General features: G+C 39.4%; 1 protein-coding gene across 8 annotated transcripts in view; it reads left to right on the plus strand.

Moving 5' to 3' along the window:
- Positions 1-12,749, plus strand: part of LAMA2 (laminin subunit alpha 2) — a 437,012-nt gene that overhangs the window by 147,029 nt on the left and 277,234 nt on the right. For all 8 annotated transcript variants that reach the window (XM_060692226.2, XM_060692227.2, XM_087882793.1 and 5 more), the window contains exons 5-9: positions 5,812-5,991; positions 7,835-7,924; positions 9,729-9,846; positions 11,220-11,398; positions 11,759-11,858. In XM_060692226.2, coding sequence (XP_060548209.2) covers positions 5,812-5,991; positions 7,835-7,924; positions 9,729-9,846; positions 11,220-11,398; positions 11,759-11,858 — 667 coding nt within the window. The remainder of the gene's footprint in view (positions 1-5,811; positions 5,992-7,834; positions 7,925-9,728; positions 9,847-11,219; positions 11,399-11,758; positions 11,859-12,749) is intronic.

Below are 12,749 nucleotides of genomic sequence, written 5' to 3' on the forward strand. Positions count from 1 at the left end.
CTGGGGGTGGAGTCGCGCTGCTGCCACGTCATTCCAAGCTGTCAAAGACACGCTGACGTCTAAGGCGGTTCTCGTCCAATACGACGAGAGCATGCCCTTTTCCTTGACTTGCGACGCCTCGCCCTATGGCATTGGCGCTGTTTTGAGTCATGTCTTCCCAACGGGCCTCAAGGCGCCAATCACCTTTTATTCCCGTACCCTTTCCGCACCAGAAAGGAATTACAGCCAACTGCTCTGGCGGCAGTCGCCAGAGTCAAATGTTCCCAGGATTATCTGTATGGCCATTCCTTTATCCTGGTCACTGACCACAAGCCCCTCCTGGGGTTTCTGGCCGGTGATCGGCAAACCCCAGTCATGCTCTTGCCCCGCATGTCCCGCTGGGCGGAGTTTTTGGCCGGGTACTCATACCACCTAGTCTACTGGCCTGGCTCGGCCATTGGCCATGCCGATGCTTTGAGCCTGTGCCTGGTGCCTGCCCCGGTCTCTGATCTGGCTCCCGCCTTGTCAGTCCTCCTTGTTGAGGACTTCGACTTTCCCCTAACAGCTTCGGACATCAGCGCTGGGTCCATGGCGGACCCTGCTATTTCCAAAGTCTTGGATTGGGTCCGCAGGGGGTGGCCTAAGGGTCCCGTGCCTGCAGATCTCCTGCCCTTTTTCCACAGGCAAAATGAGCTGTCAACCCAAAAGGGTTGTCTCCTTTGGGAGAACAGAGTCGTGGTCCCTGAGGAGTTGCGGCGCCCCGTTCTAGCCCATCTGCACAACGCTCATCCGGGGATCATCTGCATGAAGGGGCTGGGCCACAGCTATGTGTGGTGGCCCGGCATGGATGGCGAGATCGAGCAGTGGGTGCCCCCAGTGCCAAGCGTCCAGACCTGCTCCCCCAGCAGCTCCCTCCAGGGAGTGGGAGGTACCCCGGGCACCGTGGGCCCAAATCCATATGGATTTCGCTGGCCCCTTCTAGAGTCATATGTTCCTGGTCGTCGTAGATGCCTACTCTAAATGGGTAGAGTTGGCCCTTATGCATTCTACGACAACCAACGCTGTCATCCGGGTCCTGGAAGGGTGGTTTGCAACACATGGTCTCCCCGATACCATTGTTAGCGATAATGGGCCTCAGTTTACGTCGGCACAATTCCAACGGTTTGTGGCTAAACTGGGCATTCGCCATACAACGATGGCCCCTTTCCATCCGGCCGTGAATGGACAGGCGGAAAGGGCCGTAAGATCGGCTAAAGAGGCGCTTAGTCACCTGGGTACTGCAAATTGGCATCAGAAAATCGACCAATACCTATTAGCCCAGCACACAACCCCATGCCCAGATGCCAAGACAAGCCTGGCTGAAATGCTTATGGGCCGGCGACTCCAGACAGTTCTGGACAGATTACACCCAGCATACATGCCTGAAGTTCCAAAGGGCCTCACGCCCCAGTGCTGGGCATTCACGATTAGAGACCCTGTCTATGCACAAAACTTCGGGACTGATAGTAAGTGTGTGCCGGGCCACATCTGCCAATTAACCGGACCCTACTCTTATAGGGTCCAGCTCTACGATGGACGCATCTGGAGGCGGCATGTGAACCAACTACGGAGGAGGATTCCTTCAACAACAGACCTTCCATGTAAGCATGCGACACCAGCGGATGACGATAGGCCACCACAAATGACCATCAATACTCCAACACCTGCTCCACCTGCTGTCGTACTACAACCCGATGCGTTCTCGTCGGCAAACTCACCTGCTCAATTTGGTTCTCCTGCGCCGGCTGTCGTTCCGCCCACTTCACAATCGCAACCCAACAGCTCCCACGAGGACAGCATTCCGGCTCCGCCTTCGCCAAAGGCCGGCCCTGAACTGAGGAGATCAGGGCGGAGCCGACGCTGGCCGACGTACTTAAATGATTACGCATGCGCTGTACTGGTGGGAAGGGGTGTTAAGTCCTCACAGAGAAGACGCCATATAGACTCGTATGTTGCTACCTGTCCCCAATTGGTTGAAGCTTCCTGGGTTGCCGAGCAGGAAGCTGTGCGGCCTCCGATTGGTCGCTCTGTTTGACAGCCGGCTATTTAAGCAGCTGTCAGCCAAGTTTGTTCTGTTCTGCTTCTGTTGTTATGTGTTAGCTGTTACTTTAATAAAGATCTGTTCTGGTAATCTCTAGCCCATGCCTTTGTTCTACAAATAGAGCAGGCACTTAAAACTTAATAGTAGAAAGTTAGAAGGATAGAAAGGCATCAATACTTCCCTGCTATAATTATATCCATGGAGCTGCTTTCTATTGACTTTATGTAGGGTTACGTGGCCTTTTTTAGATGTCTGTGGAGATTCTAAGTCATCCAGGTCATGGTTGTCCCAAAGGTGCTTTTTCAAAAGGCAACTGGACTTTATTTTTCCTTGAAGACATCCAGCTTCTCATCCAAGAAGCTTTTTCAGATGACCCTTCAGACAATGCTGAGGACGCAGATTGAACCTCTAAGTGGTCTCAATAACTTTCAGTAAGAGTGCTAACCTAAACCTAATGACCAGATGACTTCAAGGAATATAAATCCTTCCATCCTCCACCATTCAATTAGAACTGAAGAAGTTTCTTGGATGAGAAGTGAAATACCTTCAAGGAAAAAACAAAGGCTTGGGAAAATCAGAAGAATAGGGCACTGTAACAGAATTTTTGCTGTGTTTGATTTCATTAAACTTGGTATCCTTTTGATTGCCTGTAAGAGTTGTGGTTTGAAGGAATATTGTTCAGTGGCCCCACTCTCAGTCAGCATCTCTGTTTTTTTTTTAAAAAAAAATGTTAAAATGTCAGTTCAGTTAACTGCAGCATTTGCTAATTATTATAGTAAAAATACCATATATCATCTAACAATTCTGAAAAACAAAGGAACACTTCTAGATAAGTAAGCATGACACCATAACACTACATGGCTTCAATGTGAGGACAATCATCTAATATCACCTGTTCTTTGAAAACTTTCCATCGTATCTATACTATTATTAGTATTACTGCATACTATTACTGTGATATTGATTATTACTTTCTTTTATTCTATCGAAGTAGCTAAATTAAATAATTAAATTAAAATACTGAAAAAGTTTTATGTATAGTATATGTTTTACATTTCTGTGACTATTTCCTATCATTCATTCTTATTTATTTATTTGGACTATGTTGGGGACAGAACTTCCTGAAGAAAATCTATATGGTTGCTGAGAGTCAGTATTGACTTGATGGCACTTCCCCTCCCACCTCTTTCACTCTCTTTTCTTCACTCTCATCTAAATGTGCCTGTGTGCATGCACAGATAATTATGTTTTGATGCTTTAAAGATTAGTAATATGGAAAGCCTTTCAAGTTTAAAACATTTTTCATACTATATATTAAAAATTCTCTAATCATTATTATCACTTTAAAAGTCTATGAAAAAGATTTAGTTAAATCGTTTCATGTAATTTGTTTTGAAAAAGAAGTGAACTAAAATACTTCAAGCATCGTAGCCAAGCAGCTGCAATTTCTTTCTATGTTAGAAAGAACCACACTGTGACTCTACTTGGTAGATTTCTGGCGAAGTACCATCCTTCAAATATCAAAACTGTGAATAAGAAAGAAACTGCTAAATCGTTCATGAAGATACCATATGCTATATTGGTTTGTAAAAGCAATGTGTACACACATATATCTGCACATAATTTTTAAAATGGGAAAAATAAAATTTGAGATTTAAGAAGTATGAAACAGGCAAGTATGCTGTGTAGTAGATTTTTATTCTGTGGTGGCCTAAAAAAAAAAAAAATTCCTAGTTTGCTTCAAACTAGGAGGCCGTGCAGATCTGGATGGGGAGAAACAGACTCAGGCTCAACCCGTCCAAGACCGAGTGACTGTGGTTTCCGGCGTCCCAATATAGCCAGTTGATGCCATTGCTGGCTATTGGGGGCGAGTCGTTGGCCCACACGGAGAGGGCTCGCAACTTGGGCGTCCTCCTGGATACACGGCTGTTCTTAGAAGAACATCTGACGGCTGTGGCCAGGGGGACTTTTTATCAGGTTCGCCTGATTCACCAGTTGTGTCCCTTTCTGGATCAGGACTCCTTATGCGTGGTCACTCACCCCCTCGTCACTTCCCACCTAGATTACTGTAATGCTCTCTACATGGGGCTCCCCTTGAGGAGTACCCGGAGTCTCCAGCTGGTCCACAATGCGGCCATACGGGTGCTTATTGAAGCAACATGGCCCATGTAACACCTCTCCTGCGTGAGCTGCACTAGCTCCCGGTGGTCTTCCGGGTGCATTTCAAGGTATTGGTTACCACTTTTAGAGCGCTCCATGGCTCAGGACCTGGTTATTTACGAGACCGCCTTCTGCCACCGGTAGCCTCTCACCGGCCAGTACGCTCCCACAGAGAGGGGCTTCTCAGGGTGCCATCAGCCAAACAGTGTCGACTGGCGGCCCCCAGGGGGAGAGCCTTCTCTGTGGGGGCACTTGCCCTTTAGAACGAGCTCTCCCCAGAGATACGGAGGATCCTGGATTTGCGCACTTTCCACCATGCCCTCAAGACCTTTTTATTCCAGCAAGCGGGGCTGGCCTAACCCTTTTTAATTGTTTAATTTTAATTTGAATCTGTTCTTAAAAATAGGGGTGTTTTAATTAGTGGGCCAAATCTATTTAATATGTTTTTTTAACTGTTTTTAAATTTTATATTATATTTGTTTTATTTATGGCTGTTCACCCCCCTGAGTCCTTCGGGAGTAGGGCGGTATATAAATCTAATATAAGATAAAGATTAAAATAAACAAAATATATATGACTTGAAACAACCATTGTCAAATAGCTCAGCTGCATTTTAATCAAAAACACATACCATCTATTTTAGTGTAAAAAATGGCATAGTGTGGCCTATCTGTATTATTCTTTGCTCACATCCAATGAAAAGCATGTGGCTGATGATTATCTGTAGGCAAATATTCATGAATCTGTGTGACACATCTAGAAGGTGAAGTCCTAGATACTCTCTGAGCTTGATTGTTTGCTTATAGACATTTCAATATTTGACTACCATGTTTCCCCAGTTTTTTGTTTGTTTGTTTTTTGCTCCCAAAAGACACATGAGGTCTTATTTTTGGGGAAGTATGGTACTAAATGCATCCATCTAGTTGACGATCTTAATTGGGTGGGGGGGTAGGGCTTATATTATAAGCATCCTGAAAAATCATGCTAGGGCTTATTTTCCGGTTGGGTCTTATTTTCAGGGAAACATGGTAGGTATCATCAGTGCTAGTGAATATGGAGTTTGCTTGTCCTGCCAGTATTGGTGAAATGTGTTTTTCTCCTTGGTATCTTAGTCAAGTAATGAAACACTACAAGCAAAGAACCCAGCTCAGAGAGCACCAATGTTTCCACAGTTCAACCTTCAGCTACATATATTATCTTCTATTGTATATCCAGAAGCCTTCCACTCACATTCTCCTCCAAAAGAAAATTATTTTTCTCCTACTTAAAAAAAACAGATTTTTCTGAAATTGACTACATTAGGTTATCCAGTAAGGTTGTAGAACAGGGTTGTCAAACTGGTGACCCATGGGCGTCACATGCAGGCCACACCTACCCCAAAACATCACGTGACAGCAACGTGACATGGCGAATTTAATACCCGTGTTGTAGTAGATTCAAAGGGTTGGAGAAGATATAAACGAAAGGGGAAAACAATATTTTACAACCACACTTAATTCTTTACTGTGATTCCTACATCCACTTTGCAAACCTGATCATTTTTGAGTGAACAATATTAGCTAACCATTCTCCTTATTTCTTCTACTTTGTAGATTCATACCTCCTTAATCAATGGGCGGCCAAGTGCAGATGATCCTTCTCCAACACTATTGGAGTTTACATCAGCTCGTTATATTCGCTTAAGATTTCAGAGGATACGGACACTAAATGCAGATTTGATGATGCTTGCACGCAGAGATCCCAATGAAATTGATCCAATAGTTATGAGAAGAGTAAGTCCTGCCAAAGATTCTAGATTGTGCATTTGCAGTACCTTTTTTTGCCTAGAATTCAAAAGGATTTGATTATTTCAGAATTATGAAACATCAGTTTTTGTTCTTTCTTAAATAGCAATTTCTCTTTGATATGCTCGTTTAAAGAAAAATAGCAGGATGAATGTATATAAATTTTTAAGGCCGAAATATATGTTGGGAGGGTTTTTTCCATGTTTCCCTTCTTATTTGTATCGAAAAGCCAAGAACAGGGACAGTGAATGAACAATTCATTCTGATAATCAATTCCATTCTATCCCAAACCATATAGCACCACTTTTTGTAAACTACTGCTAATGTCAGAGGTACCATTATAAATCTCTGCACCCAATGTGTCATCCTGATGATACATCATTAGGATTGGGACTTGTCTGAAGAAAGCAATGTTGGAGGAGAAGAGGATGCTTGCTGTTCTCCATGGTTAACACATAGGTGCCTGCTTGTAGGTAACTTGAGAATACTGTTGGTGATATATTTTCTACAATAGAATTTTCTTGTTGATATACCTTTTGCAGAAAATTATCTACTCTTGGAGATCAGAACGTACAACTGGTCCAATGCACTTCTGCATGAATAGTTATAGAAGCTTCTTGCTTTGCCCATGTAACACTGTTGTTTTGTATGCTGCATTGGTTACTGATGAGCCTCTGGGTGCAATTTAAGATGTTAGTTGTGACCTCTAAAACTCTATAGGACTAAGGTCTGGTTACCTACAGCATGAGACAATCTTTCTCCTGTTGTTTTTGCCCAATCTTAAAGATCTGGAAAAATTGTTGTGCTCCAGGTCACAGTTGTAAAGTGTCACTTTATAACAAGTGATATAAAGTAGTACTTTTATACAATGTTTTAAAAAGAACTTCTTTTCACTTCTTTTGCTAAGATTGGCATATCTTAATGATAGCAAGTACTTGAAGTGCTGTCCTGAACGCCTTTATGGAAAGCCAGAAGAATTTAGCCATACGATTTAGAAAGTAGTAATAATGCTTCAAATGACCCGTCTTAGAAATATGGCTCTATGAATGAACTGGAGGTCATGAATGCTCTATTCTCAGGTCATCTAAATATATGCATTATTGATCCCCGATGACCATTTTTACTGTAAAGGATCATAAAGCGTGACTTTTGGGCAAGACAATGATGCAAGAAATGCAAGTAAATATTTTAATAGCCACAGGAAGTTTTATATTAGCTGGTGGATTAGTGAAATTTAATGAAACAACTGAAGGCACAGTTGTAAAGTTTCACTTTTAAACATACACTATTAATTAATTTGCCACTTTAGAGATGATTGGACATGATTCTGGATATCCGTTCTATATAAAGAAGATTCCTTCACATTGTAGGAGCTACAGAGATAGGATTTTTAGGAAAGAGGAGATATTTGTTGGGGTTTTTTTTCTTGAAACTCACTGGATTATCCCCAATGTCCTGACTCACTGAGTCCATTTTCAACATAAAAAACTATAAAGGAAAAAAGAGTTAGGGAAAATTTTTCCCTTGCCCACAGTATTTCAACATAATTAATGTCAGCAAATCCCTCGTTTGGGATTTAGGAAAACCAATATAAGAATGCAAAAGGAATATAGTTCCTTTACCCAAAGACCTAGAACCTTATTATTTAATTATTTTTCATAGTAATCAAATACTGCGCAGTGTAAATTTATTTCTTGACTTTTGTGAAAATAAAGCACAGATTTGCGCCCATCTTTTTAAAGCTCTTGATTAGGTACCAACATGATATTTTCTTGTTTTCAGTTTGCAACGTAATAATAACATAGATCTTTCTTTTTAATTTTCTTTTCAGTATTATTATTCTGTGAAAGACATCTCAGCAGGAGGAATGTGCATCTGTTATGGCCATGCAAAAGCATGTCCATTGAATCCAGCCACAAATGTACGTATTTTTCAACACTATTCTGATATGAAAAGAGATATACAATATATGCGTGTACAATCTTTTTGTCTTGATTATACAACTTCTCACAGTGTTCTCAAAGTCATGACTGAGATAACTGTTACTGTTTTCAGGCGTATCAAATTTTGAAAAACACTCACTTTTCAGCATCTTAATTTGAAAATAAGCTTTATTAAGTTTAACAGTAAGTGTGCAAAGTATATAATAAAAGTGTAAAGGACTGAAACCCTTCCATGAATTCCATTAATTCTGCCTACAAAGGATATGACTTTTAGTAATTCTCTTTCCCGTACAACTGTTCCAGGTGTTCCATCCAGTCCCTGAAATCTGGAGAAGAGGTGGGGAAAATTATAAAAACTCAAGCTATTCTCAATCTAATTGATAAGGCTTTCCATCAGCAAAGAGAATTATTGGTGGTGGTGGGAAGTCATATGCTTTCTTAATTACCTGACTTGATTGACTGAAAAAAAAATCATTTTATTTGCATTTGCATTTTCTAAAATAATTTCTTAAAATTGGTGTCTATATATACATGTGTGTGAGACAGAGGTATTTTCTAGCTATAAAAAAGCACTGTATGATCAAAATTGTATTAACTAGCACAGTATTAAATACTTTCTTCAAAAATATCCATCAATCATCACTTTATCTGAGATCATATGTATTGAAAGCCTAGCATATTACTTATTAAAATTATTTTTTCTCTTTACTGTATATTCCCTTTTTAGCAAGCCTGATGCAAACAGATTTATGTTCCAAAACAAAAGGAAACATTTTTTCCAAGAAACTTTCTTCAAAATAAGGGCACAAGTGACCTTAGGTTTCACTGACTGTTTATTCATTATAAACTGTTCTATACTTAGTGAAACCTTCTTTGAATAGAAAAACTGGGAAGGTTATTGCATAAAGAGAGTTTAATTTATCTAGTGTACCATATAGAAAGAAAGGGTAAAACGTTGTGAAAGCATTCCTTAATAGATCTAAGTGACCTGAGATTTGCAGGATTCCTTGATTAATATCATCATCATGCAAATAGTCAATTCCTGTTGGATTACTCTGCTAATGGTGAAATATTTAGAACCAAAAGTGGGTTGGCTGCCAAGCAATAAACCATTAGAAAGCATAAAAAGGTAAAGGTTCCCCTCACACATATGTGCTAGTTGTTCCCGATTCTAGGGGGTGGTGCTCATCTCTGTTTCAAAGCCAAAGAGCCAGTGCTGTCCAAAGACGTCTCCATGGTCATGTGGCTGGCATGACTAAACACCAAAGGTGCACGGAACGCTGTTACCTTTAGAAAGCATTAGAACATTAGAAAGCATATTGGCATCTAATTCTTCTCTAGATTTGTCTGTATTTGTCTAAAACCTCAGCTTACTTATTTGCATATATATCACATTTATTTTACATGGGTTGTATCAAGATTTGCCATTCCACTGCTGAAAAAACTACTTCTTTCATGGAAGAAATTGGATATAAGAGAGAGAGAGGGATAAGACACAACTATGTAATCTGCTGATCCATTAGCTATTTTGATAGAATCATAGTCTGCTTGCATATCATGGCTTCATCCAGTATGTTACCAAGACACTGTTTTACATTTTCTGATTGTTCAGCTTTATAATTGTTTTAATACATCGTATCCTATCCTATCCTATCCTATCTTATCCTATCCTATCCATCTACCCCATCCCATCCCCTCCCATCCACCCCACCCCACCCCACCACTCCTCACCTTACCTCACGCCCCCATCCCATTCTATCCCATCTCATTCCATGCCAATAGAGATCTTTTTGTGCATGTGAACATAATACTTGTGGAGAAAGCTGTGATCGGTGTTGCCCTGGATTTAATCAGAGACCGTGGCAAGCTGGAACTTTCCTTGTAAAACATGAATGTGAAGGTAACAGAAATAATTCAATGGATGTGATTTATAACATGAATCAAAACAAAAAGGCTTACCTATATATATATTCATTGTGATATAGTCACATCTAGTTCTTCATGCCATTTGGATGAGAAACTGGAAAAACTATATGTAATTTTATCTGTGGTTCTTAGTGGAAAAAACAAACTGAAATTAGAAATAAACAGTTTAAATTATAATTGTATTAGATAATAATATAGGGTTAATTACACATATTTGATGATGAACATGATATCATGTTTGTAGCTACTGTGGTAATGTATATTTATTAGCAATTAATGTAACTGTAACATGTGCAATACATTTGTTTCAATGGGATAAATTATAGTTTTGCATTCAAAATACTGGGACCGATTAATGGTTAATATTATTGGATTGCATTCCTTTAGGCCTGTTTAATTTTTTTGTTAATAAAAGGCAGTGCAAGTTCCTAATAAGTAACTTAGAACTAATAGTGAATGACAATTTTTAATATTAGCATGTTGTAATAAGAAACAAAATAGTCTTAGCATCTTAAAAACTTTCTCATGGTATAAGCTTAAAAACAATTGTAGTTCATAATAACTGTGGAAATTGGGATCGTAGAAACACCCAGGAGCATAGAAGAGTCCAAAGGCAGATGCATGAATAAATGTGATAAATGTATTTATTCATATAACAAAACATATTAACTATATACAAAGGCTATCTTAATATTCATTAGGATAGGGGGCACACAGCGTGTGTGACTACCCTTATCAAAGATCATGTCTCATGGAGAACAAACGTAAAAGAGAGCATGGTGGAAAGGTTAGAGGGGGTTTTATACTCAGTGTAAGCCCCTCCTTTCCACATAGGGGTGGGGGCACTTCCTGCCTCCACTAGTGTCTGTATGATACATTTGCCAATGGCTTGCAAATACTTGACAATAACATATAACTGGTCAGAATAAATGAGGTGCCATCATCATTTTAGTGCAAAATTTAAAAGGATTCAACCATATTTAATCATTCTGGAGTACCAGAATCATTCCCATTAATAATAGCCTTCCATTTAGTACATTTTTTTCAACAACTTATTTAACCTACAAAATATTGGAAGTCTACATAGATTTTTTAAATGGTACTTTGGCATTGTCAGACAACAAGGTCTGGAAAAGGCACAGAAGATTCTTCTCTTAACATGATTTGGAAAGGTAATACTGATGAATTCCTCACCATAATATGTGAATGGCTACTTATTAATTCAAATAGTTGAAACTCTCTGGTGGACTTAAATCAAAACAATGAAAGATTGTTAATTCCTGCAAAAAAATGTTTCTACATGAGTGCAGACTGATGTGATGCTTGTTAATATACTTCTGCTCTTAGCTTGCAACTGCCACGGGAAGGCAGAAGAATGTTACTATGATCAGACGGTGGCAAACAAAAAGCAGAGTTTGAATATCCATGGAGAATATCTTGGAGGCGGAGTATGCATTAATTGTACCCAGAACACTGCGGGCTTCAATTGTGAAACATGCATTGACGGATACTTCAGGCCGAAAGGGGTAAAGGATCCATAATTCTGATCTCTGAATTCCAAGTCATCATTTCAGTTGCTACCATATTAAATGAAAAAAACAACAACAAACCCAGCACTCTGAACTGTATTTATTCTAGTCTCTCTAGCCTACTAGTTCTTTTTCAAAGTGGGAAAACCTAAAGGAAAGTTACACAGGGAATATAAAAGGAACTTGTGTTGATATGAAGAAACACAATGAAAGAACAGAACCTTCTGAAAAGTAATCATGGAATCTCCCCAGCTTTGCAGTAAAGGGAAGGATAGTGCTTGAGCTTCCAAATTAGATTAAGTGACATGATCAGGAGGACCAGTAGATCACTTCATTACTTTGATTTTGCTTCCATAGGTTCATCCAAAGGATCATCAACCATGCCAGGCATGTCACTGTTATTCTGTGGGCTCTTTAGATGGCACTTGTGTCAAGGATGAAAAGCAAGCTACAGGAGGTGAGATGCTTGACTGATATTAAACTTTATGTCCCACATCTTCCAAATTAATGTTAAGCAGCAGCTTCTTTTCAGCAAGCTACTTCTCTGATAAACACCATCTTGCAAGAGGCCTTTTGAAATCTGGTTGCCTCTGTTCCCGCAGAGCTTCCCCTCAGAGACCTAAGCTGTTGTCTCTCATGTTTTCTTTTGGTATTGCTATGTTGTGACATTTGCAAATGAAGGCGGGAATTTTTTTCCCAATGGACTTTTAATTTTTCTTCTTTTCTGTATCGTATCTTTTTTTGGAAAGTTATTGTTGTGAACCTCTATGAAAACATTAAAAAAAAATATTTTCCCTGGTGTGCAGTCCACAATGGTCTTTTAAAAATAGCTGTACATCTGAACAATACATTTACATCATTCTAAAAGATTTTTTAAAATCATTTTGCCAAGAGCAAGGTTTCTTCTCTTGAGATGGTAATTAGACCTAATTCAAATCTCCAATATTATTTTCTCCATTCTTATTTGCGCTTGAAAACTAAAATAAGACCATTTGTGAAATGACACATTATGAACTACTTAAAATTGCAATGTAGTCTTAGTAATATCTAATGGAAGTTTCTGATAGATGAATACAGTTTGTACAACAGCTGACAAAAATGTTTAAGATTGGTTGTTGCTAGGATTAGATTACATTAGATTACATTACATTAGATTAGATTACATTAGAATGCTACAGACCTCACAACGATTTTTTTTCCTATAAGGCAGATTGAATGGAATAGTATTAATTCTATTATCTCTTTGATATTATCACAATGGTGACTATATTAAAACATTTTTTAAAAGATACATCAAAGACAAGTTAAAAGTCCAAAAGAAGCAAGGATCTGATAAATATATTTCATA

Source organism: Pantherophis guttatus, chromosome 1 (assembly GCF_059756535.1).
Source record: "Pantherophis guttatus breed Tessera chromosome 1, ASM5975653v1, whole genome shotgun sequence".
NCBI lineage: Eukaryota > Metazoa > Chordata > Lepidosauria > Squamata > Colubridae > Pantherophis > Pantherophis guttatus.